General features: G+C 45.2%; 1 protein-coding gene across 2 annotated transcripts in view; it reads right to left on the bottom strand.

The window, feature by feature from the left end:
- Window positions 1-22,677, bottom strand: part of NQO1 (NAD(P)H quinone dehydrogenase 1) — a 197,924-nt gene that overhangs the window by 76,030 nt on the left and 99,217 nt on the right. The window contains exon 1 of one of the 2 annotated variants that reach the window (XM_085638331.1): window positions 11,767-11,988. The exons of the other annotated variant lie outside the window; for it this stretch is intronic. Within the exon in view, the coding sequence (XP_085494457.1) occupies window positions 11,767-11,773 (7 nt within the window). The 5' untranslated portion in view covers window positions 11,774-11,988. Of the gene's footprint in view, window positions 1-11,766; window positions 11,989-22,677 lie in introns of those variants that run through there. 2 annotated transcript variants of the gene reach the window in all.

Genomic DNA, 22,677 nt, shown 5'->3' with positions numbered 1-22,677 from the left:
GAGCTGGGTGGTGTCGTCCACGAGGCTTGCAGTAGTGATTTCCATTTGTTGGACTTTCTCCCTGTTGGTGGCAAGTCCGCTCTGATCAGCATGACTTCCGAAGAAAGCGCGTCTATTCTTTGCTCCAGTGAGGTGCGGATCCCGCCTATGGCGTCCAGCACATCCTTTAAGGTATGCTCCGGGGCTTCCGCATCTAGGACCTCTCCCCCCTTTGGCGGTTGCTGCGTGGTCATAGTAGGCCTGGGACAGGTGTATTTATCCAGTTTATTACTCTGGGTGGACTTCGGGCCCCTCGAACCCGACATGGCCCCTAGCCGGATCACTGTGACAGGGCGTAGGAGGTGTTGTATTCCGCAGCCCCGGCGATGAAGGATCCGCCCGTACGCCTCTCGGGACTGTTCGTGGGGGATATTGGGCCTCAGACAGCTACACTCCGCCAGGGGGTCCCCGCCACCACCCACACAGGAAATCGCAGGTGAAGTCATTCCCTCGCGGAGGGGGCCCTCACCTCGAGGCCCAGCTAATGGTCCAGGTTCTCTCCGGTCACCGGCTGCTTCTCCGCCTCCCGGACAGGCCTATGCTTTCCCTGGTGGGCATAGATCCGTGGTCTCTGCGTGAAATCGCCCGAAAGGCCCCACCGGGGGTCACGCTCCCTTCAATTGCGCCTCCTCGCCTGCCGCGCCTCAACACTCGTCGGGGGGCAGGCGCCCCATCGCTGCCAGTCGTCCCCGGGGCCCCAGACTCGTGACCATCACCTCCACTTCTTGTAATGCGAGCTTATTCCTCCCGACTCCACCAAGGCTTCTGGATTTACTGCCACAGTGGGGCCCGGGGGTCGGATGTGCGGACCGTCACCAGGCGAGGGCCCAATCTCACCTCGGAGAGTGCCCCGGAGCCACCGCTGGCTGAGATACGTATCACGAGACGGCCGCCCACTGCAGGTCCCGGCTTGCCTCGCGTCTCAGGCCACTGCTGTGCGTGTCTGCTACTGCCGTTACCCCGCATCGATTTCGGCGGGGAAGGGCTACGTGAGCTGCGCCGATCCTCCGGTGGCCGATGCTGGCCTCAAATCACGGATTCGTGTGGCGGAGAGAGGGTGGACGGGAGAAAGCTCCGACTACGCGGCCATCTTACTTCGCCGCCAGGCCACGCCCCCCCTGAAATCCACTTTTAAAATCCCAATGTAGGTCTATTAATGCAACCCTTATTTGGGTTAGGTTCATAAAATAGGAGCGTAACCTTTTACTAACGTTTGGAGTGGGCACTATTCATCACTTTCATTTCAGAAACTGTGGCCTTTGGATTTTTATTGAAAAGTATTGTGCGATTTAGATTTTGGCAGTCATCGCCCAGCCTTTTTATATTTACCAATGTTGCCCTCTGTAGCAGTATACTTAGTAGTTTGTTACGTTTTTATAAATGGCTATGCACGTTAGATAAATTTAGAACGGCAGACTTTGTTTTCATCTTCTTAAAGAAACAAAAACTATTGAATGATAATGATGCATGGTTAGAGGAAATTGTAAAAGGAGCTTCTGCCAGTGCAAAGTGAGTTGTGTGTGATTTTATAAGGTATGGGCTGATGAAAGTGGAGTGAAATATTCCTTATACAGTAATATTTTAAAAGTCTTAAAACATAATAGAAATTGTGCACTCCATTCTTTTGATGTGTCAGATTTTCACCTGTAGCAACCAATGTTACACGCATGCCTACTGAATGATTGTAGTTGTATCGCTCATTAAAAAAATGACATGCCAGAAGGTATTACAGCATCCGCCCAAAAACCCCCACTCCAAAATAAAAAATTGTGTATTAAACTTAATAAATATGGAGAGCTGAACTGGTAAGCAGTTTTGGCTTGGGAAGAGCCAGACAATAAAATGTCAGTTTGAGCCAAACACGACTGCTCAGCCCTTGCAGTGACAGCTCTAGATCTCCCACCAGGCTAGATCAGTGCTGTAATCTTGAATTTACATTCTAGATCCAAAAACGCCTAATGTGCACCAATGTTGATGCTCTTAAGCAGCCAACTAACGGACAGTACAAAGCACTATATGAATGCAATAAAACTAAGCAAATCAAAAGCGTAGAAAGATCCTTCTGCCAAAAGGCAGGCATATTACAACTTCAAATTACATGCACAATTCAAATGATAAAGAATGTTCATCATGCACCCCAACAAAAGATTTGTAATAGATTTTCAGGTGTTTCACGACTAGTGGACAATCAAGGGGGTAGCCAGTTAGAGAAAGCCACACATCTAGGAAGGCGTTCCATGGGGTGCTGGTTCACTTTTTGCCCAATGATGCTTCCTTAGTGACAGGCTGCAATTCACCATTTCTGCATACGTTCCACCCATTAGTGAATTTGTGGGCTTGTGGATTACATTGAATTGCTTTCAGACACTTGGATAGGACTTTTCCCCAATTAAATGAGTTTGGCTTCAACCTACCACTTCATCCTCGCTGGTATCAAATACAACAAACAGGTGGGTTAAAAGCACATTCAAAAGCCTTGCAATTTAACCAACACTCCCCACCCCTCCAGACAATTACTACAAGGTGGAAGGCCATTACCATCACTTATGCATAAAAGCTACCACAACAAGGTCCCACCAGTGGCATTACTTTCTTAAAGCAAGTTTTATCCTGTTCACCTGCCATTGTGAAGGAACTTTGTTTCTACAAAAGGCTACAGACATAAGGCAAGTACCCACATTGTCATCCTAAAATCTGATTAATACCCATGTTGAGATCTGCATTCGCATAGCAGGGAAAAGGACCTTCACCACCCAAGTGTTCTACATGTGTATGGCATAATAAGTGGTTTTGTAAACTGCTCAGCAGACGGACTCCTAAAAGGCCACCACAGAATACCTTCCAACCTTGCAGAATGTCCTTTGCCACTTCCAAAGTCAAGCTAATGAAAGCTTCCATGCCAGATGATGAAACCATAATTATTGCCAACGAAATTAACTCACAAGCCAGTCTGAATGAGTAAATAAAGAAACAAACATTCTCAACAAGGTGAGAAACCATGCCTACACAACTGCTACTGAAAAGTGCCGGAGCCTTAAAAAAAAAACAACAAAAAAAACGCACTGCTGTGGCTGAGCCTTTCAGTCAGCCAGCAACTACAAACGTCTCTTGTTACATACACGCTGGAGGTGCACAACAACAACAAAAATCAAAAAAAAAAAAAAAAAAAAAAAAAAAACCAAAGAAACACACCACACAACCTAATCGTAAACCACTATCAAGCAGCTCTTGCACAACCTAGAATGCATCCCGATTACTGGATTGTGCAGATGAAGCCAGAAAGTTAGAAATGCTCAAGTGTGTGCCAGATTTCCCCACCCAAGTGTTTGGCAAAAGTGTAGTTCATGCCAATGTCAACTGGCATATGATGCAGATTTCTACAACCATTAGGTATACTTACAATTCTTCCTTCGAACAATCTGTAGTTCATATGCTGTAAATCAGACTGTCAGTTGACACAGTCTGGAAGAATACGTAAAGTGCTTTCCTAAGGGGATGTGGTTGGCTATTTTTTTTTTGGGGGGGGGGGGGGGGGGGGGGCATATGTTTTGGTTATTTCAGTGAGCATGATCCTAGCATGTATGTTTTAAGAATGGGACTTAGAGTGAATAATCTTTGAAAGCTATAGAGAAGGACAGTGTAGGGCGTGATCTTCTGGTGCAGGAAGAATATGCAGTGGTAAAATTAAAGTGCCATTCAGAATGTTAGACAGGCTACTTTGAATCTGATCTTGTCCCTCACTGGTAGGAAGTGAAGACTTCATGAGGACCGAATTAATACTTCAGTAGTGTTCTCTACACTTAGGAGATCCTGCTGCAGTTCAGGCAGGCCAGAGGACAGTCACTTCATAGTCTGACTTGGCTTTGATCATGGCCAAGGACTCTTACTGCACGCTCCCTTCAACCTCGCACTATATATTTGTGCAATATACGAGACGGTCAGCATACTCTATTCCAGGCGCTTAGCTGTTAACAGCCTTGTTGCCCAATGTAAGGTTTGGTACAACTGTATATTCTGCTATTATTTTTTGGCACTTTGTGTTTGGGGTCTCAGAAATCCATGCAGCATCACCAAATTGATATCAAAACAATTAAATTAATGTATTGTAAGAACAAAGAATATGATGCAGTCTAAAGCTTGGTGGTGGAGGCAGTGATGAAAGTCACTCATTCCCTCAGGACTAGTTAATATGGTGGTTGGTTTCAATGACAGCAGGAAGAGGGGAAAGGAATAAGGTACTGGGATGAGACTGCTGAATGGGAAACTGGCAGAGGCAGGAGATACTTGAACCATAGCCGAGCATCACAAAGGGGTGGAAAATGAGAACAGCTTGGAGGGGGTTGTGAAATAGGTTGGTGCAATCTCAGTTTATTTCCTGCATTGTACTGCTGTTATCACTTCCGGCCAGGGTGCTGAGCTGAGGAGATGGACCTAGATAGGAAATAGTGAACGATGTTCTGTTTTGGGATGCAGTAGCTGCAACACAAGTCCATGCATAGCAATGGAAGCACTTTTGCAAGCTTATGTAATGGAGTGCAAAAGATTGCTAAAGAATCCATCTGCGTATTCAGGGGGTCTAGTTCTTAAAAGAAAAAGCACTCCAAAAGTTTCCAATTACTGGTGCTTGCTCACCACAGAGCTAACATATAAAACACCCAGTGAAGCATCAATTACTTTGGTTCGTTACTTTTTTTTGCTTTTCGTGCATATAACGAGAGGTTTTCTTTTTACGGTTTGGATTCACAGCATAGTTTCTTTGTACGTTTACTTTATGGTTTATGTCAAGATAATTTGGGAGAGAGCATGAGCATGTGACAGAGCACCTTTATTGAGCACTGATAAACGCAGGCTCATAGTTTGATTATTGTGAAGATGTTTTGGGAGAGAGCACGTAAAAAGCAATATGGAGTGCACTAATGACAAATGCGGGGTTACAGTATTTGCATACGGCTTCAGGTCTACCTCAAATAATTCAGTATATGCTGGTTACACGCGTTTCTCATTTTGATTTTTTGCAACATAGTTATCCCAGAGGAAGGGCAATCCGTGTCCGAAATGCATTGGGATTAAAATCTCCACACTGAATTATGAGAAATTTTGAAACGGTGTCTATGAGCAAACCCTTTACAGGCACTTGTTGAACTTTGAAGATTGGATAAAAATGTAGGTTTGAAAAATGTATGGAGTAAACTAGATCAAAGCAAGACATTCTTTGAACGTCATTGGACTGTTCAAATATACTTGATAGCTGTGCATCCTGGGTTGGGGAACCTGACGAGGCTCCAGCTGTTACATTGTTACTAAACAAATTTAACAACAAACTCCAAACTCTGAACAGGACAAGCCACACACAGCATCCTGTTTCCTTACCCCATAACTTCCATACCTTTATCCCCTATACTCATATCCTTACCTCGGATACCCTTAATAATGTACCATTCAACCTCTATACACCTCAAACCCTTAACTGTATTCACCACACCCTTAATCCTATTTGCCAAAACCTTTAATCTTATGTCCTTAACCATATACCCACAATCCATATACGCAAACACCTCATCCATAACCCTTACACAACTGTTAACTCCTTTCACACTGTGCTTGCTTCAGTAGATAACTTTTCAAAAGTATTTATTTTTATAACCAATAATTGAGAAACTTTTTTTTTTTTTTTACTTGTTGCTTTCGGCATTTCGATGCAAAGCAGTCTCATTTTATTTCACAAATTGTGTTTTGAAAGGTAATGCCTCTTTTTGCATGATCACCCCCAAAGTTTTGGACTGATACCTCTGTGTTTTTTGGCTCGGAGCCTGTGTTCCAACTCATTACAAGATATATGTTGAATTGGCTACCCACAATTTGCATGAGCTTACTTACATAGAAGTCCCTAGTATATGGTACCCAGGGCATGTAGGTTACAGTTACACATCACTAATTGTGCCACCCTATGTGTGACAAAGTACAAAAGGTCTCCCAGCCTGCCACTTCAGCCTGGAAGAGCAGTTTTAAAACTGCTAGATCCCCTTTGCCATTTAAACCAATGGCAAAGCTACCACTTCCCTTAACAAAATATGTAAGTCTCCCCAAAGGAATGCTATTGGGCCCCAAGATAGGGAGCTATATATCATGATTAGGGACATATACTTTAACAGATCACAGAAGAAAACCCCCCAAACTATCGTTTTTGATGTGGAAAAGTTAATATCATCATGGCTAGTACATAGTTACCGTCTGACCTCTCAATCAGGCAAACTTCTGAATGGGACTATCAAAATGGATACCTCAAGGTATCAAATTAATTGTGGCATTAAACCAGACCTAATGCCAAGTCAAATTTAATGTCACTTTTAGAGAAAAGTCACTTTTAGAACGTTGCCACTCTGTTGCCCAGTTTATCCAGTGGCCTTTCACAGTTGCTGGCCACCAGACAGCCTTCTGGGGGGCAGTGTGAATGATTACCAGGAATAGAAGCCTCATACAGAGTGAGGTGTTACATCCCCACCCGCCACCCCTCGTGCAGGAAGCCAAACAGGGTGTTGGTCCAAAAGGTGAGCTTCAAAGGAGGAGCTGCCATTGGTGGGATAATGATGATCACACTTATCCAGAGTTGCCCCTTTGTTTAGGTAGGCAGGCTGGTAGGTGGGAACAGAGCAAGTAAGCCAGTCGCGAAACCGGTTATCCTATGGGCGCATAGACCACAAGTAGCTACACCTCTAGGGTGGGTTACCAAGCTTCCAACAAAGGATGGGTTCAGACATCATGAGAGGGCAGAACAGAGCATTCTGGGATTGCTACATCCAACACATAGCCGAAAGTCATCCCAGGGTGGAATGGACCCTGACAGCACATTGGCTAGTGACCGCATCATCCCCTCCCGCCAGGCCACTTTCCAGGTATAAATATGCCACCACTGGCAACCTGAACCTCAAATCACATCTGAACAAGAGAAAAGGCTGAAGGAGGACTACACTTGCTGCTACTAGGCGTAGCAAAAAGAGGACTGCCTGGCTCGAGGAAAGGTTGCTTCTCTGCCCCAGACCAAAGTTGTGACTCCAAAGGTCAGCTTGCTGACCCACCAGTTCCCAGGACCAGGGCCATAAAAGCAGAATTTCCCCCAATTGAACCCATCAGTAGCCACTCGCAAGGAATCGCTGCTGACCGCCAAAGTGCAGCCAAGAAGACCTCCACTGCAGACTCAAAACATGCATCAATGTCTGACGGACTCAGGAGAGTCGTCAGTGTGGATTGGAGGGCATAAAAGGACACTAGCCCTCAAAGGTTATTGCTCGCCCAGCCGCACCTGAACTTCTACAGGCTTAAAGGACTTTAAAGGACTCAGACTCCTGTGGCTAAAGTCACCCCACCTTAACCGTGGACCGAGGAATAACCCCAGGAAGACCCCCACCCCAATCGACCGCACAACACTCAAAGCATCTTTTGGTTGTATCCTCAGCAAGACGACCACTCCATTGAAGTCTATGGCAATCTTGATATAAAAAGTGTAGAAGAATGGAGACTGCTTTGGTGACCAGGTTTGTCCAAATACTTATTGGCCCCTTGACCATATAACTGTTGGAATTGGTTACCCAACTTGGTTGGAGTAGCCAAACACTATTCTTTCAAAAGTTTGCAAACTTTAGGGTTACCAATGCTCGTTTGTGCATTGGACTTAAAAGTGTATGTATGTTTAATTTACTTTATAAAAAAAAAAAAAAAAAAAAAAATAATAAAAGTATATGTATATCTCTCTACAACCCTCATGTGCATTTTGCTCATCTTGGCGTCTAAAAATTCATACCAATATAATCTATTTTTATAAATTGGTGTCAGATTTTTTGGGTGTTGCGTGACCTTATTTTGTTGTTTGGTGCATCTCAATGCTTTACGCTTTGCTGCTCGAAGCCACAGCTACCCAGAGTTAAGCTAGAGGTTTTACACACAACCCTGACTGGATCCAAGATGATTTTGCGATTGTATTACAAAGTGAGATCACACAACCATATCATAATGCACCACAATCCTAACTTGTATTTATAGTACATTTCTTTGTAAATTCTTTTTGACGCCAGGTAGAATGTATCCTGGGAGGGTTGCACCAGTATCCAACTGTGCTCATTCTGACCACTTACACTTATGACAAACTATGCAACTTACTATGGAAAATACAACTGGCAAGGGTGTTACTACTAGTCATCACTGCACCAATTGTTTATTGGTACCTCAAAGCTGCCAATTATTAACTAATTCCGTATCGCCGTTTAGGACTCTGAGAAGAATATATGTTTGTGAGTAAACCTTGCAGTGACTCAAGTCTATGCCAGCAGTTTTACATGAAGGCCTTCAAAGCATGTGCAGAACCCAATGAGCAAGATTACCAGGACATACTCTTAGCCTTGGTGAAACACTCAAATTTGAACAACTATCCATCACGGCAAGGCCCAACTTACAAATAGGATTTCCTAATATGAGCGTGAACAAAATATAAACACAGAAAGTTGTCTCGTCTCAAGATGGATTTTGTATGATGAATGCAATACACAAGGGCTAGGAGGGGGTCCCATGAGCCGTGTGAGAATTACATTAAGGTGTCATAAAGGGACTAGAGGCGTTCTCTGTATGAAAACTCATTAGACACGTGTAAAATTGTCATTTAGGCGCATGGCCATTTACAGTAGCATGTAGTGCCATGGCTCTCTTGCCCAAATAAATGCAATTAATAAGAACCTCTTGCGTGATTGTCAGTTTCCACAGTACATATGGAACCAGTGAACGTGCAGGAAAATCGTAGGTAAATATTCCTGACCAATTAATCCCTAGAATATTGTTCACGGGTAGCAGATGGCGAAAGGGGGTGGGGGCGCTTTTGCGTTTTGTGCCTCCATTTGCATTCCTACCTAAAGTGTGTCCATCTTTGCCGATTGGCACTCCAGAGAGCATTCACCCTCGGAGCCCATCTCAGTGCCAGTAGATGGGGCATGCCAGAGCACGAAACAATAAAATATTCGCCATGTAAATGGTGGAACTATCGTCCTGTAAAAAATATGGTAAAGAATTCAAAATCTGAAAAGTGTTTCGTTGAACATATAATAGCATTTCGTTTTAGTTTGCAGCAAATTTGCATGGGCATTAGCTTAGCGTTAGCTTTTAAAGAGTGCATGCAAAAAACTATTAAAAGTGCAAAAAAGGTAACAATATATAAATCAATGCATTCTTTGGTGTAAAACTGAATTAGCAGCCATTTACCTGGTCCAACTCAGCAGTACACGTGATCAACTTCCAAACACTCAATAGCCGAGTCGCGAGTGCTTTTGTTTGCCCCTGTGAGCGGCAAGTGATAGATCTACAACAGTTGATGATATGTGAGGTAGGTATTTACACCCTACCCCGTTAACCGTCTATCAGTTGCCGCTGCGCTCTACCATCCGCGCACAGAGATTATTCACCCCACCACCGGAAACTCGGACAAAACGTCCTTGGGGCGCATTTAGAATAAATGTGTATATTTCCAAAATGCCCATTAAGGATTACGAAGTTTACTTTTTGTGCTGGTTGTCTAGTTAAATAGACTTTGATTTGGGAAGTTTCCACTTCGTCTTTATAGAAGCTGGTTTGCTTTGTACAGGTGCCTCTGGCCCGCCAGATTTTCCGGACAACCCGTGCTTTGTAAATGAGTGTAATCTGCATTCTGTGCTTGTTTTGGTAACCAAGCTGCCCCCCAACCCTCTTCCCTGCTTGTAGAAGACACGCTGCAAAACATGAGCACTCCCTCAAAGGGTCCTGCATTCTCCATTGCGAGACAAGAGGGAAATGCCAGACAAATTACCGATGTGAAATAAAGGCTCTCGGTCGGGTTCTTGGTCTTTTTATCGATGTTCGGTTATAAAAATAGATCGCCTTTATTATCTAATCTAAGGTAAGTGTGTTTGAAAGATGTGTGCTGAACACCTGTGTTTAGGAGTGAATCTCCGAATCTCCTAAAGCAAACAACTTCCATGCCGATGTAAAATAATCTGTTTCTGAATGTGTGTAATACTTGAGGGGGGGGGGGGGGGGGGGGGGGATACTCACGTGCATGTCTTCGGTGGCGAGGGGCGGGGTGCTGTCAGTATGATTCCGGTCATCAGAGTCCTGTCCATAGGTCTGTTGATGTGTGCAGGCTTGGGAGGAATGTCCGCATGCCTCTTGTACTGGAAGGGTTTGTTTTTCTTTGCCCTGTTTGGGAAGGTGAGCTAGGCGAGGCGACTGTGAGCAGTTTCCAGTGCACGGCGCCCATGAATTATTCTATCGTTAATATCTGTCCGATCGACGCCCGCCCCGGGTCTCTTACACTATATATTATTCAGAGCCGCTGGGACCGGACTAGAGTGTGATTAATGATTGTGATAAGTGAAAAGGTGTGGGAGGTAGGCACACAGTTGATGGCTTTCGCTATGCTAACAGCTTTAATCACCTGTGATGGCCACTTTGCCACAGTCCGCTAAGGTGTTTACCCCACAGGCTTCTTTGTCTGTTCCGAGTTTTTTAGTTTACAGGCTTGCCAAACTGGTTGGTTTGGGTTGCGGGATAGTCCTTTAAGGACTAATCCGAAATGTCTAAATGGAGAGATCGTCGGATGATAATCTGGGTCAGATTTAGTTCCAATCATCCCTTATACGATTGTTATTTTGAAATGTGCGTCAAGAAGTAGGCCTAATACATGGTTAATCGAGACCTGCGGTGGTGAATTAAATTGTATCCCTCTGATGGATTTGGTTTTTCTTTGCCCTTTCAGTTGATGATGGGTGGTCTGTTGCTTTAGAATGGTACAATACTGGATGTCTTCGGCAGAAACACTCCAACCTCTCAATACACTAGGACGAGACTATCACAGCCTCCAGTGCAGGAGGAATCCTCTTACATGAAACGGTGTATAGAGCACCCGGGCACACAGCCTGAACGACCAGGCCCTCTCAAAATGCTGTGATGAATCGCCATCTTTCTCACAGGCAGGGTCCTGGGAGAGCTGGGCCCAGGACCGGGGCGCCAATGCTCCGAGGGGTGCAGCCGGGAGCTGCGTGACTTAATGTCATGCAAACAGCAGTTTGCCCATCCCACTTTGTCTCAATAGGGTCCCGGTTAAGTGTAATTAACTCTTAACGTACCTCAGCGCATTGTTAGCACCCCATCAACCCCCTGCCCTCCCTCCAAGCTTCCCCACACCTCCTGCCATCACACCGCAAAGACACCCGCCCCCACCAAAAACACATTTTCCTTCTGCCAAGGACACAGTCCCGGTCAATCCGATTTAGGGCCAGCCCTGTGAGTCACATGGCAAGCTGGAGGCTACCAACCACAGCCTCACCCTCCTCACACCTCCGGCAGTCACACCCAACGGCCGCCGCCCCCACAACAAACAAACCAAATTGTATTTCCGTCCAGGGCGCTTGTCCCGGTCAATCCCATTTAGGGCGGCTACCAACCAGGACCCCTTCATGCAAGAACGACCCCACGCCCCCTTGAAATGATATGCTATGAAGATAGATGCTAGAGCTGCACCGGTCTAACGAGGTCATGCGCTTTTGCCGTCCGCTTCTCCATGAAAAGGCGCAGCAGCGAGACTTAAAACAAGATTCGGTCCCCATCTCCCAGACTGAAGAGACTCCGCAATTGAATCAATTTAACATAGAAACAGTTGCTACTGTTCAAACTGCAAACATACCGCCCCCTGCTGGCGAGAACCTCGCTTACCTGACATGACGATTCCGTTAGCGATACAATTAGGTCTCCTTTGGGGCTCCGAAGTTGCGGCTCCTGCGATTGGCAGGTTTTCCTCAGATGTCCGTGATTGGTTGCTGTCCGGCAGTGGCTTGTCCTTCAGTGGCTTATGAGGGGGTTGTGAATCTTGTTTATCCAATGCCGGGAGGTTCCTGGGACACTTCAAGCTGCTCTCCCTGCAGCCAAGAGCGAGTGAACGGAACGGAATTTCTGTGCACCGTCATTTATATGGAGGGCGGTGGTGAGGCAGCATGCCCCGCCCACCTTGACAGCCGGAGAGCCTGCCTCGGACTTTCTTGCTGCCCGTCACTATGTAACTGCGGGTCAGAGTATTGGTTTCTGATGTAAAATAAGACAAGCATTTGCAATGCAATAGGCCTCGCATTTACGCGAGTTTGAGGTATTGACATTGCAAATAACAATGCCTTTTATTTTTGTTTTCGTTTTTAAAACATAAATAAAAACAATCCCTATAGCTTCTAAACTCGCGTAAATGCGAGACCTATTGCATTGCAAATGATTATTTTTCCAGACTATGTGGCAAGTGGTTTCATGCGTGATGACAACCGATGTGCAGTTATCACGTTATGGGGAAATTGCGACGGGCAGTTTTTAAATGTAAAAAGTTGTTACTCAGTGGGAAATGCACTGTAGTATATTATGAAACCTCTATTAGTTAATGCACTGCAAAGGTCTGTGTGTAACCAGAGAGTCACAAAATAAAATCTTGTTTGGTGCAGTTTAGAATAGGGACTTGTGTATTTTTAGAGGTCACAGCCTGTGACAGAAAGCACTGTGAATATGTAAGTCATTATTTGATACTTGCATTGCACACAGTATAAGATAGACTGATGCAAAAAGTGTAAATAGCTTTCCGATAAAATGGTGTTTCCAAAATGTACATTTTATTAATACCAGGGCGTATGTAATGATTTTTTTTTCTTACATATTATCCCTTTAACACCTTTTTAGGGGTACTAAGGGCTGTGTAAATACAGTTAGGATTAAAAGCAAGCACTTCACAGCCCAGTTGTTAACTCTTTGCACTACCACTCAAAAAAAACAAATCTTTGTCATCACAAAGGATGGAGTGATTCATGGGGTCCCAAGCACCCTTTGCACTTGCAGACTAACTAATAGTGCACATTTGCATTTCTTTCAGGTGACCAGGCACCCTGGCACGAAAGCTTTTCACAGTACAGGAGACTCAGCTGAAGCATTTTAAGGAGCGCAATTAGCTGACCAAGGAGGGCTGTCTTTTCAAAAACAAAAACAAAGTTTTGGAAACGAGGCAAAAGTGAGGCAGGGGATTGCGCGACCCCCTTTCCAGGACTTCATGGGCCCGCCTGGGGGTTGTGCCCCACAGATTGAAGACCTCTGTCCTAGATGATACTCAGTTCGGCTTTAAGCAAGGCCATAGTACGAAATTAGCACTAAAAGTGACCACGAAGGACATTAGAGCAACCCTGGATGGAGGCGGAAGCGCAGCCCTCATCCAGATAGATTTGTCAGCTGCCTTCGATACGGTCAACCAAGAGCTTTTGGTTGACCGTATCCAGGAACTCAGGATAGATGGTCCGGCGCTGGCCCTATTACAATCAATTCTCTCTGGGCAGCAACAAGCGGTGTCCCTGGGGGAATTTACCTCTGAACCTTATTCTCAGCCCTGTGGTTGTCCCTCAGGGATCATCAATGTTTAATCTATGCATAACACATCTGGCTACGCTCATAAAATCATTTGGCTTGCTTGTCATTTTCATCATATGCTGATGACACCTAAATTATAGTTTCCCTTGCTAAAAATAATGGCCATTCCAGCGACATATTCAGGAACTTCATGAGTGTGGTAAACAAATGGATGGACTGTAACTGCCTAAAGTAAAATTCAGCAAAAACAGAGGTCATTCTGTTCGGGAAAAGCCAGTTTTTCTGGTCCCCAGCTTGGTGGCCGTCCGAGTTAGGATCACTCCCCACACCCACCTTGAAAGTAAAAAAAGCTGGGGGTGATACTGCCTGAAATATGAAGATCAAGTAAATATAGTCAACTCATCCTCTTTCCATGCTCTCCGAGTGATTAAGAAGATTGAAAAATTCTTACTCTTCAATCTCCTAAAAACAGTAGTCATTGCACTTGTGCTAGGAAGACTGGAATACTGTAACAGTCTTTATCTAGACCTGCCCAAGGGTTCTTTAAGAAAATTACAAACTCTTCGGAATGCCGCTGCTCAGTTCCTCTTGAAAATCTCCAAATTCCAGTTGGCAAAAACAGCCATCAGCCAACTTCACTGGCTCCCAGTCAGTGAGTGCACTATCTTCAAGGCCTTGTGTCTGGCCTATAAGATCCTTTACGGACAGGGTCCATTCCTCTTCAAGAAGAACCATAGATGGTACACCCCTGGTAGGACATTGCACTCCAGCTCTGCTTTCAAACGCTTCTCCTAGGTCGGTTGAAGCTTTTTCAGGTCCACGGCCCTACATTGGAACTGTCTTCCCTACAAACTGAAAGCTGCACCATCAGTCTGTGTTTTTAGGAAATCCCTAAAACATGGCTGTTCATCCAGCTACATTTGTAAATATCATTACTGAATTTCACCGTCCTTAAGTTTTGCATAGCCCCAGGGCGCCTCCGGGCAATTGTTGCGCTTAACAAGACTAATCATTAATTCGTTCATTCATTCATTCCTTCATCATAGCAGATGCACAAGTACATACTCTAAGCTTACTTCTGATAGAACAGGGAACTATTCTGTTACACGCCCACTTTTTACAATATCAAACACTAGTTGTTGTAATTGAGGGGCAGTATTTACGTCTATGTATCAGCGATAGATCCATTCCTTTATCTTCCTGATTGTGACTAACATGACATTGCTGATACTCCCTGGCTGAAAGATTGGCTTTTCTTAGTGCTAGGGAATAACCATCTCCTTTCAAAACCCTGCTTTTCTTTTGGAATTACACCATTTGTACTCCTGTGTGACATTCTATACAACCCTCACTCACAGTTACATATCATCCCAGTGTGCTATAGTGTATCTACCTTTCTACTTCATTTTGACGGTCCTTCCAGGGAGGAATGTGCTTGGTTTTATCCTTTGGCCTTGTGGTGCAGATTGCCACATTCTTATTTAATGCTCTTCCTTTTTGTACCTTTGGGGTCTTAACCTACCAAATAAGTGAGTGCACTGAATATTCTAGAATTCTAAAATTCTGGCTTTAGGAGTGTGAAGTTGTTGCATGCAGGTGTCAGGCCCATAAGTGGCATAGCAGCACACAGCTAGTGGGGTGGGTTGTCTCATAGGTATCCACTACCCAGGGGCAGTCGTGTCCGGCAAGACGGGCGGGGAGGGGATAAGCAGGACGGTAATTATAATAAAATAAAAAACGTACCTTCCTCCGGGTCACACGCACCGCCACCTCAGCTCGTGCTGCTCCTGGCGGGGCCTGCGTAACGTTTTACCTAGGCAGCCTACCTCCACTCCCCTAAGCCAATCATAACGCTGCAATGGCAGCGTTGTGATTGGTGCGGTGCACTGGTCAGCGCCCCAGCCGGGCTCCTGTAGAGAGGCCATTTTCTCTATGTAGGCTAGAGAAAATGTAGAGTGCGCATGACTGGTTTGGTCGGCCCAAGGCCCACCAAACAGTCAGAGCCCACATCAGTGGGCAAGCCACCCCCCCGCCCTCAAGCAGGACCGCCCATCTGACCACCCCCAACCAGGCACTTCTGCTTTCTCGCAGTGTGAGAAGCAGAAACATAAAATGGTAGTTTTACCATTTTATGTTTCTGCTTCTCGCACTGCGGTAAAGCAGTGGGGCGATGCCCCCACTCCCCAATGGAGGAGCCGCCATTGCTAGTCTGAATGTTGTAAGGTGTGTATGGCTTAGTTGCAAAAGTGGTGTGGTGAAATGACTGATTGGCAAAGGTGGACACATAGGAGTGTTTGATAACTGCCTGACTCAGAATGCTATGGTGGGAATGAGTAAGTCCAAAGGTAGTTGAGGGAGGTAAGCCCAGGGGTGCAGCCTGCTGTAGCAAGGAAGGTATGCAGCACCCTGCATGGTGCAACATTGGAGAAGGGCTTGGTCTGGGAATCCCTCAGGAGGGAACATGGCCGGGGAAGGATATTCGGAGAAAGGGAGTTGGGAAACTTGGTATATTCTGAGCTGCTGGTGGTTGAAACCTTGGGGTAACTTTACACCCCCAAACCATCCCAGAGCATGCAATTACTAGGACGGCCACATAGTTCAGTGTGACAGAAAGAGAAAAAAGTATGTCAGAGAAGCAGATCCTTTTGATTGTTGGTAAAATTACAGAAGGAGATCAAACACATGCATATCATCCCTTGTTCTGTTTCAAAAGGAACAGTTCAGCCCAAAATGCTACGGCACGTCCCCTCTGAATGGGAAGACTGATAACATCAGGAAGAGTTTTGGTCTCATTAGTGAGGTACAGCTTGAGGTGCTGTGGCACAGCGAGCAAGACATGCCCATCCTTTATAAATTTGTTAGCCCAGATGCAAACCTCTGTGACACTCCACAACAAATAATGATATTCTGTAAGTGAACACAGCTGCACAGCATAGGATGACATCTTAGGCAATGTTTGTGGTGCTAACAGTGCACTGAAATGGCAGTTGGGAAGATGTTGCTGCATGATAGCTGGATACCCATTCCAAATGTGGAATGTGAGTTCCAGTCCTTTTAAAACTGGCTGAGTGTGTGTGACTTCTGCCTTAGCACTGCTAGCTTGAACAATTACATCCAGTCAGGGCGAACTCATAGTAAGTAGCACAGAATTAGCAGCTGCTATGAAGGTTTGGCAAGAGCTGCAGACCTCCAGCAAGGACACAATTGTTTTCCCCCTCCCAAAGACTACTACGCAAGGGGCTCCCCCCGGCATATTAACCATTGGCCATGTTGAATATGGACTTTTAAGATTTTAAGTAAAATATTGGCCATGCACCTCCTACCGCACATGCAAGCTTTAGTTAATCTTGACCAATGTTTGTGTATCCCACAGCTTAACACCTCCCTTAATCTACAGCGCTTCTACTCAGTACTGCTTGCTTCCCAGCAGGGTGGAGAAGCTGGGGCGAGGGTGATGGCTGTAGACCTGGAAAAGGCATTAGATAGTATCAGCAGGGGCTATCTGGAAGCCGTAATGAACTGAAAGCAGTTGTGGGGGCCTCGTGGGTGGCGTGGGACCGGCTACTGTACACCAACCCTATAACCTGGGCTTCTGTCTGGATGAGTTTAACTTGAAGGATGTAGTCTCACTCAATAGTGAATGGCCATAAGGTAATCCGCTCTTCGTGATGAGAGGAACGCTGAGAAGCATGTTCATCCAACTTGTGTCTGATATGGAAGGGTATTCAGTGATGACATAGTGCTCTTAGGTGCCTGTGGAATGAGACTGTAGGTTTGCTGGATGTGATTTTAGACAATCCAGACTTTTAAATAGATGGTGAAGCTCTCAGGGTCACTGGTGCAAACTGATTGATGTGTAGTGCCTCTGCTTTGTTGCATCTGATTTGTGTGTCTGTGTCAGTGACCCTGACATAGAACTTGGGTTTCTGCCTGTGCTGGAACTGGGTTTGGCAGGTCCCTGCCTGTTCAACACCTCTATGAGTGCAGATGCAAATGTTTGTTTTTCTTAATAAGAGGCCGAGGTGCATTACCTGTTGTTTGTTCATGACGTTCACTGACACTGCTGTGTTGATAAGAATTCTAATCCTCTGTTGCTAAACCATCATGCAGTATTTGGTTTTAGACCACTTTGTATTCAATGTCCCATCTACAAAAATGAGAAATATTTCTTCCGCATCATCATCATTATTTGGTCTAGGGATGATTGCGTCAGGACCCCGTCACCTTCTCTGGCAATCTCCTGGAAGGTGCTGAATGACAATATCCCATCTGGGCAGATTGTGCGTTTACGCATGGTTTTCCAAAATGATCCGTCTTTCCACATGAAGACCATTTCTGTCTGGTGTTAGGGTATGCATCCCTATCACCTCTTTGTTGTGGTTTGATTACTGATTCTTGCGATATCGATTCCCGGTTCGCCACTTGGTATTCGTTGCACAATGTTGGTGGCATGTTGATTGAAAGTCCCTGTCAGTTCAGTTTCAATAGTTAGCTGGACTAGCACATGTTCCATCTTCATGGTACATGCACAAGAGTGCTTGTGCGTTCTGCCGAGGTTGATTATGTCCTCAAGACTCCTTCTTGCTCTCTTAATACCAGCCTTTGGAGAACACATGACCTCTCCATCTTCTTGAATAATCGATACCTTCAAGTTCCTTGTCAGGATTGTCATTGGTGCATGTGCTAGAACGTTCCTGCAACCGTGCAAAGAAATTGCCCAGTGTTTCACTGCCATATGCTGTGCTTGTCGCATTACTGAGCATTCATGTGATGGTTTAGCTTTGAATTAAAATGTTCGTCCAACGCAGCAAGCACTTTATCAAAGTCCTAACTCGTCTAAAGAAAAGTCTGAAAGAGCTTGTAAATGTCGCCCCATTATGCATAATCTAGAAGCAACAACCTCTTTACCCCAGCTCCTTCTCCCTTATGGCTTCCAAGCACATATTTAAACCACCCAGCCATGCTCTCCATTGACGTGTATCAGTCATGCGCTCCACTATCTCACCGAGGGGTACCAGGACTGGCGCTGGTCACTGAAAATAAACACCATGGCCTGGCAGCATGATATTGTGCATCATCAGACGCAACTCTTTTCTTTTTCCTTCTTCTTCTCAAAAATGACATTTATTTCTTTGTCCCTTCCTTTATGAGCTTCTTGTTTTGTTTGTTGATAAGGACACACCAAGCCAGCCTGAGCCCACGCGGGTCCTGCAGCCACCTAGGACAGACCCACTCATCACTAATAGTGTGTGGATTCTCCTGAGGTTCACTCACAGATACTGCCTATAGTCAGTCATAGGGGGCTGCAGAGGTACACACAATGAGAATGATCATACTTGTCTCTCATTCTGACCCACCTTCTGTGAGCGACTACTTCAGTTTATTGTTTCCACAAGCCACATCCAGCTGTAGTACAATCTTACAACGAGCTGGCACACAGTTTCTCCATCAGCCGCTTGCGTCCATCAATAAAAACATAACAAAATCACCATGCACAGAATAGAAGTACTGGTAAGTGTCAGTTTCCTAACAGGAATGCTGGTCCTTTGTTAGGGTTGAGGTAAGTATGTTAGATTATGCCATCTGGCCTTCACCTAAATTCAAGTCTCTGTTTTAGAGTATTCTCATTGTGAATCAGACAAAACTGGGTGTGCTGATTCCAAATCAATTTTTTAGGTTTCAGAAGGTTTTTCTGAAGAATGTGTCGTAAGACTGGTGATGATGTTCAGAGTCTCCCAGGCCAAGTAGGTGAGTAGCTCATCTCAGGAGGAAGAACAGGCAATCTGCATGTATGTGCGTGTGTTCTTGTAGGAGTGAAGGCTTAGTAACTTCTGCCCTGACATAAGTTCCCCTTCCAGCCTCCAAAAGGGCTATATGCATTTTGTTGTGTGTAATACGCCTGTGGAACATGCTATTTTTCTTTTTTTTCAAAAGATCGCCAGAAGCAGGGGTGTTACATATTATGAGTCCTGCACATATACTACCAGTCTCTCGTCTTAAAGCAAGTGTATTCTATTAGGCTCTATGTTCATAGTGAAGATCACACTTGTGTGTGCACTGGTTTTAAGGGTTTTCCAATTGCCTTCACTAACTGCTATAACAGGACTTACTGGAGAAAAAAATCTTACGTTCAACTCACGTGTACATTAAAGCGAGAATTCAGCTCAGTGAATCTAATGGTTCTCTGACTTGGATCATTTTGGAGATATTTTACACGTGTAATGTTCTTCCTGTTTCCTGCTCCAATTTTGATGTTCAATTTTTGTGCTCAGACTATAAATTGAAGATTTCTAGAGAAAATCCCAGTTTCATTTTTTTTTTTTGCATTCCTTATCTTTGCATTGTTATATGGTTTCACCCTTATTTTGATCTCTTTGTAGCTAGACTATGTCCAGTATCGACTGGGTTCCTTGGTATGGGCACCTACAGTAATGTCGTCACACGAAGCAAGTGTGGACATTTGCGGGGCACGTGTCCTAGGTATGAGCAAACAGACAGCTAGATGAAGGACAAGGGCACATTAGGGTCGGCCACAGAAAAGGCCAGAGATACATCAAAATTCACCTGCCCTTCATGCTCCAGTCGACTGTTTTTCCATATAGCAATGCTTAATCTTACTTACCCTCTTCCTGTCAAACTCCAGCCTTAAAGCTAAACACTACTATGTGAGTTACATCAATAAATCCGATCCATTATGACTTTCAGTTTCTTGCATTTTCCAATTTCTTTCCTTATTTAATGTTATACTCTCATAATCAGATCTGTTCAGAGGACTTGCAGCCTCTGCTTCCAAGCTAAGCAGTAAAGAAAGCTCAAGTTATTCTGCTGTATGGAAAAGTGTGTCCACGCCTAAAACAAATTATAAAATTCTTTGAGGATTCCAACCAAACCCTGCAAGGGTTCTCAAGCTGATGTCCTGAAGATGAAGCAGTCCTGCCCATTTATTTTATCCATTCATTTTTGGTGAGAATACTGAGGTGCAGCTTATTCCTTAAAAATAAAAAAAGTGATGGATAGAAATCTCATTTAATCTCAGACAGAGGTATTTCTTTTAGAACATATTCCAGTCTATCCAGAGGCGCAACTAGAGCCAAATTTCGGGGGGGGGGGGGGAGGGGCTGAGCTATCGGGGTGGGGGGCTGAACTTTAAGCAATAGGCAGAGTGGAGCTGCAGGGGCTCTTAGAAGGGGTGAAACAACAGCGAGGCCTTTGGGGTCCAATGGGTGTTCCGCGCCTGAGTCTATCGTTTTTTGCTCACTCTACTACTACAGACAGGAGCAACGGTGTGTTAATCGGCCTTTTTTCTGTTCCAAAAGGAACTTTTCAGCCGAAAGTGCCTGGTCACCTTGCCTCTGAAAGGAAAAACAAGCAGCGGCAGACCGGTTTCAAACTCGCTGAGCTTCATCAGTGAATCAAAAGTGCGGAAGCCTCGAGGCCAGGGCTTTAAGTGGGAGGAAAAAACTCCCAAAGGGGCGTGGTCAATGTAATTAAGGGCGTGGCTTAAAAACATGTAAGCTAAAAATCTGTGTTTAGCATAGTGTGCTGCCCGACTTGTATTTTGCTGTTTCTGTCATTGCGTCCAGATATATGATACAAGTCACATCATACCTACGTGTCAGGACTATTGGCTTTGTCAGTGGTTGTTAGTTGCATAAGATAAATAAGCAGCAACTATAGCTTGTATATAATATTGAAAAAGTGACACCACAACAATGTTGCTGCTCCTGAGTTTCAAAAACAGAAGGGAAATCCATAGAGAAAAAGACTCTCTTTAAAGAATTTCCCTTTCTCTACAAGGCTCACCACGCCAGGCGCAAAGGGCTTCAGCCCCCCCCCCCCCCCCCCCCTCGTGTGTGGCAGCCCGGGATGAGACCGCTTCCCGGGCAGGCACAAAGCCGCGCCCGAGCACTTCACAGGTCTTTAAAAAGACCATTTGCATGTTAATGAGGCCTCGCTGTTGTTTCACCCCTTCTAAGAGCCCCTGCAGCTCCACTCTGCCTAGATTGAGCCCCCCCACCCCCGAAATCAGCGACACTCTGCCTACTGTTCAGCTCCCCCCCCCCCCCGAAATTTTTGGTTAGCCCCCCCCCCGAAATTTGGCTCTAGTTGCGCCTCTGCACCACGCGCACATCGAAGTGCTGCTGTCACTGCAAATGCCAGGACACAAAAGAGAGCCCGATAGAGACCCGTTTCCAGGCCCCCTTAAAAAAACTGCCGGTGCTCAGACCCGGTGAGACCCGGCCCACTTAAAGCCCTGCTCGAGGCACTTTCAGACCTGTGACAATAGGATCAGGGAAATCTGATAACACAAAAGCTTGGTCACACAACCGGGTTTTCAAGCTTTTCTGGAAATACAGACGGTCCGGAGATCGGGGTTGTTTGTGTGTGTGGCGTGGCGCGGGGGCGGGTTGGCTATAGAGGAGGGGTGGTGGAAGCAACCAACTGAGGAAATTGCATGGACAGAAATTCTTGGTTGCCAGGGTCGAACTGGTTTATAGGGCAATCTGGCAATCCCTGAAGGACTGTGTGTGGACCGTTTTTATGTCTTTTTGTGGGCCAGCTGATGGTCTGGTGGGGCGTTTTTTTACAGCTGATTTCTCGGATGTTACCAGAAACATTGTCTGCAGCAAGCGCCAAAATGAATACGTGCGGTCTGCCATACCCTGCAAAACACATACATTGTGTCTTTCTTTACAAGTTAAAAACTGCCCTGATTAGCAAATGTGGGCCATTTTTTCGAGCTATCTGATGCTAATGGGGGGGCCACTTTTATTTTGGCACTGGGCTATTTTCTGTCCCAGTACGGCCCTGCTGGCTGCCAAAGGAGGGCAATGATTGGTTAGTAGTTTATTGGAGTGATGAAGAAAACTTAGTGTGGGAATGAACTGTGAAGCAGGTTGCGAGGGAACAAGTTGCAACATTACTGGGTTATTTACAGATTGCGCTTAGAGACCGCTTGGTGATTTGCGCTATATAAATTCCTGCACAGAAGGTTGTAAATCGGAATGAGCATCTTGAAAAGGTATCTTTCTTGGATTGTTGATTGGGGGTAAGAAAAAAGTCTCGCCTATGACATGTGTGTGAGAGCTTTTCTATCAGAACTCAAAATAAATGCATTCGGCCTGAGGGTCACACCATTTGAAGTGCTTTGATCAATGTGGTGTTAAATAGCAGCGAAGAAGCATGTAAATGAATGACTGGTTTACACAGCAAGGAATGAGATGGTGCCTGCAACAT

This window comes from Triturus cristatus, chromosome 12, assembly GCF_964204655.1.
Source record: "Triturus cristatus chromosome 12, aTriCri1.1, whole genome shotgun sequence".
In the NCBI taxonomy this organism is placed as follows: Eukaryota; Metazoa; Chordata; class Amphibia; order Caudata; family Salamandridae; genus Triturus; species Triturus cristatus.
Note: the sequence above shows the minus strand (reverse complement) of the source record. Positions and strands in the feature narration are given on the sequence as shown.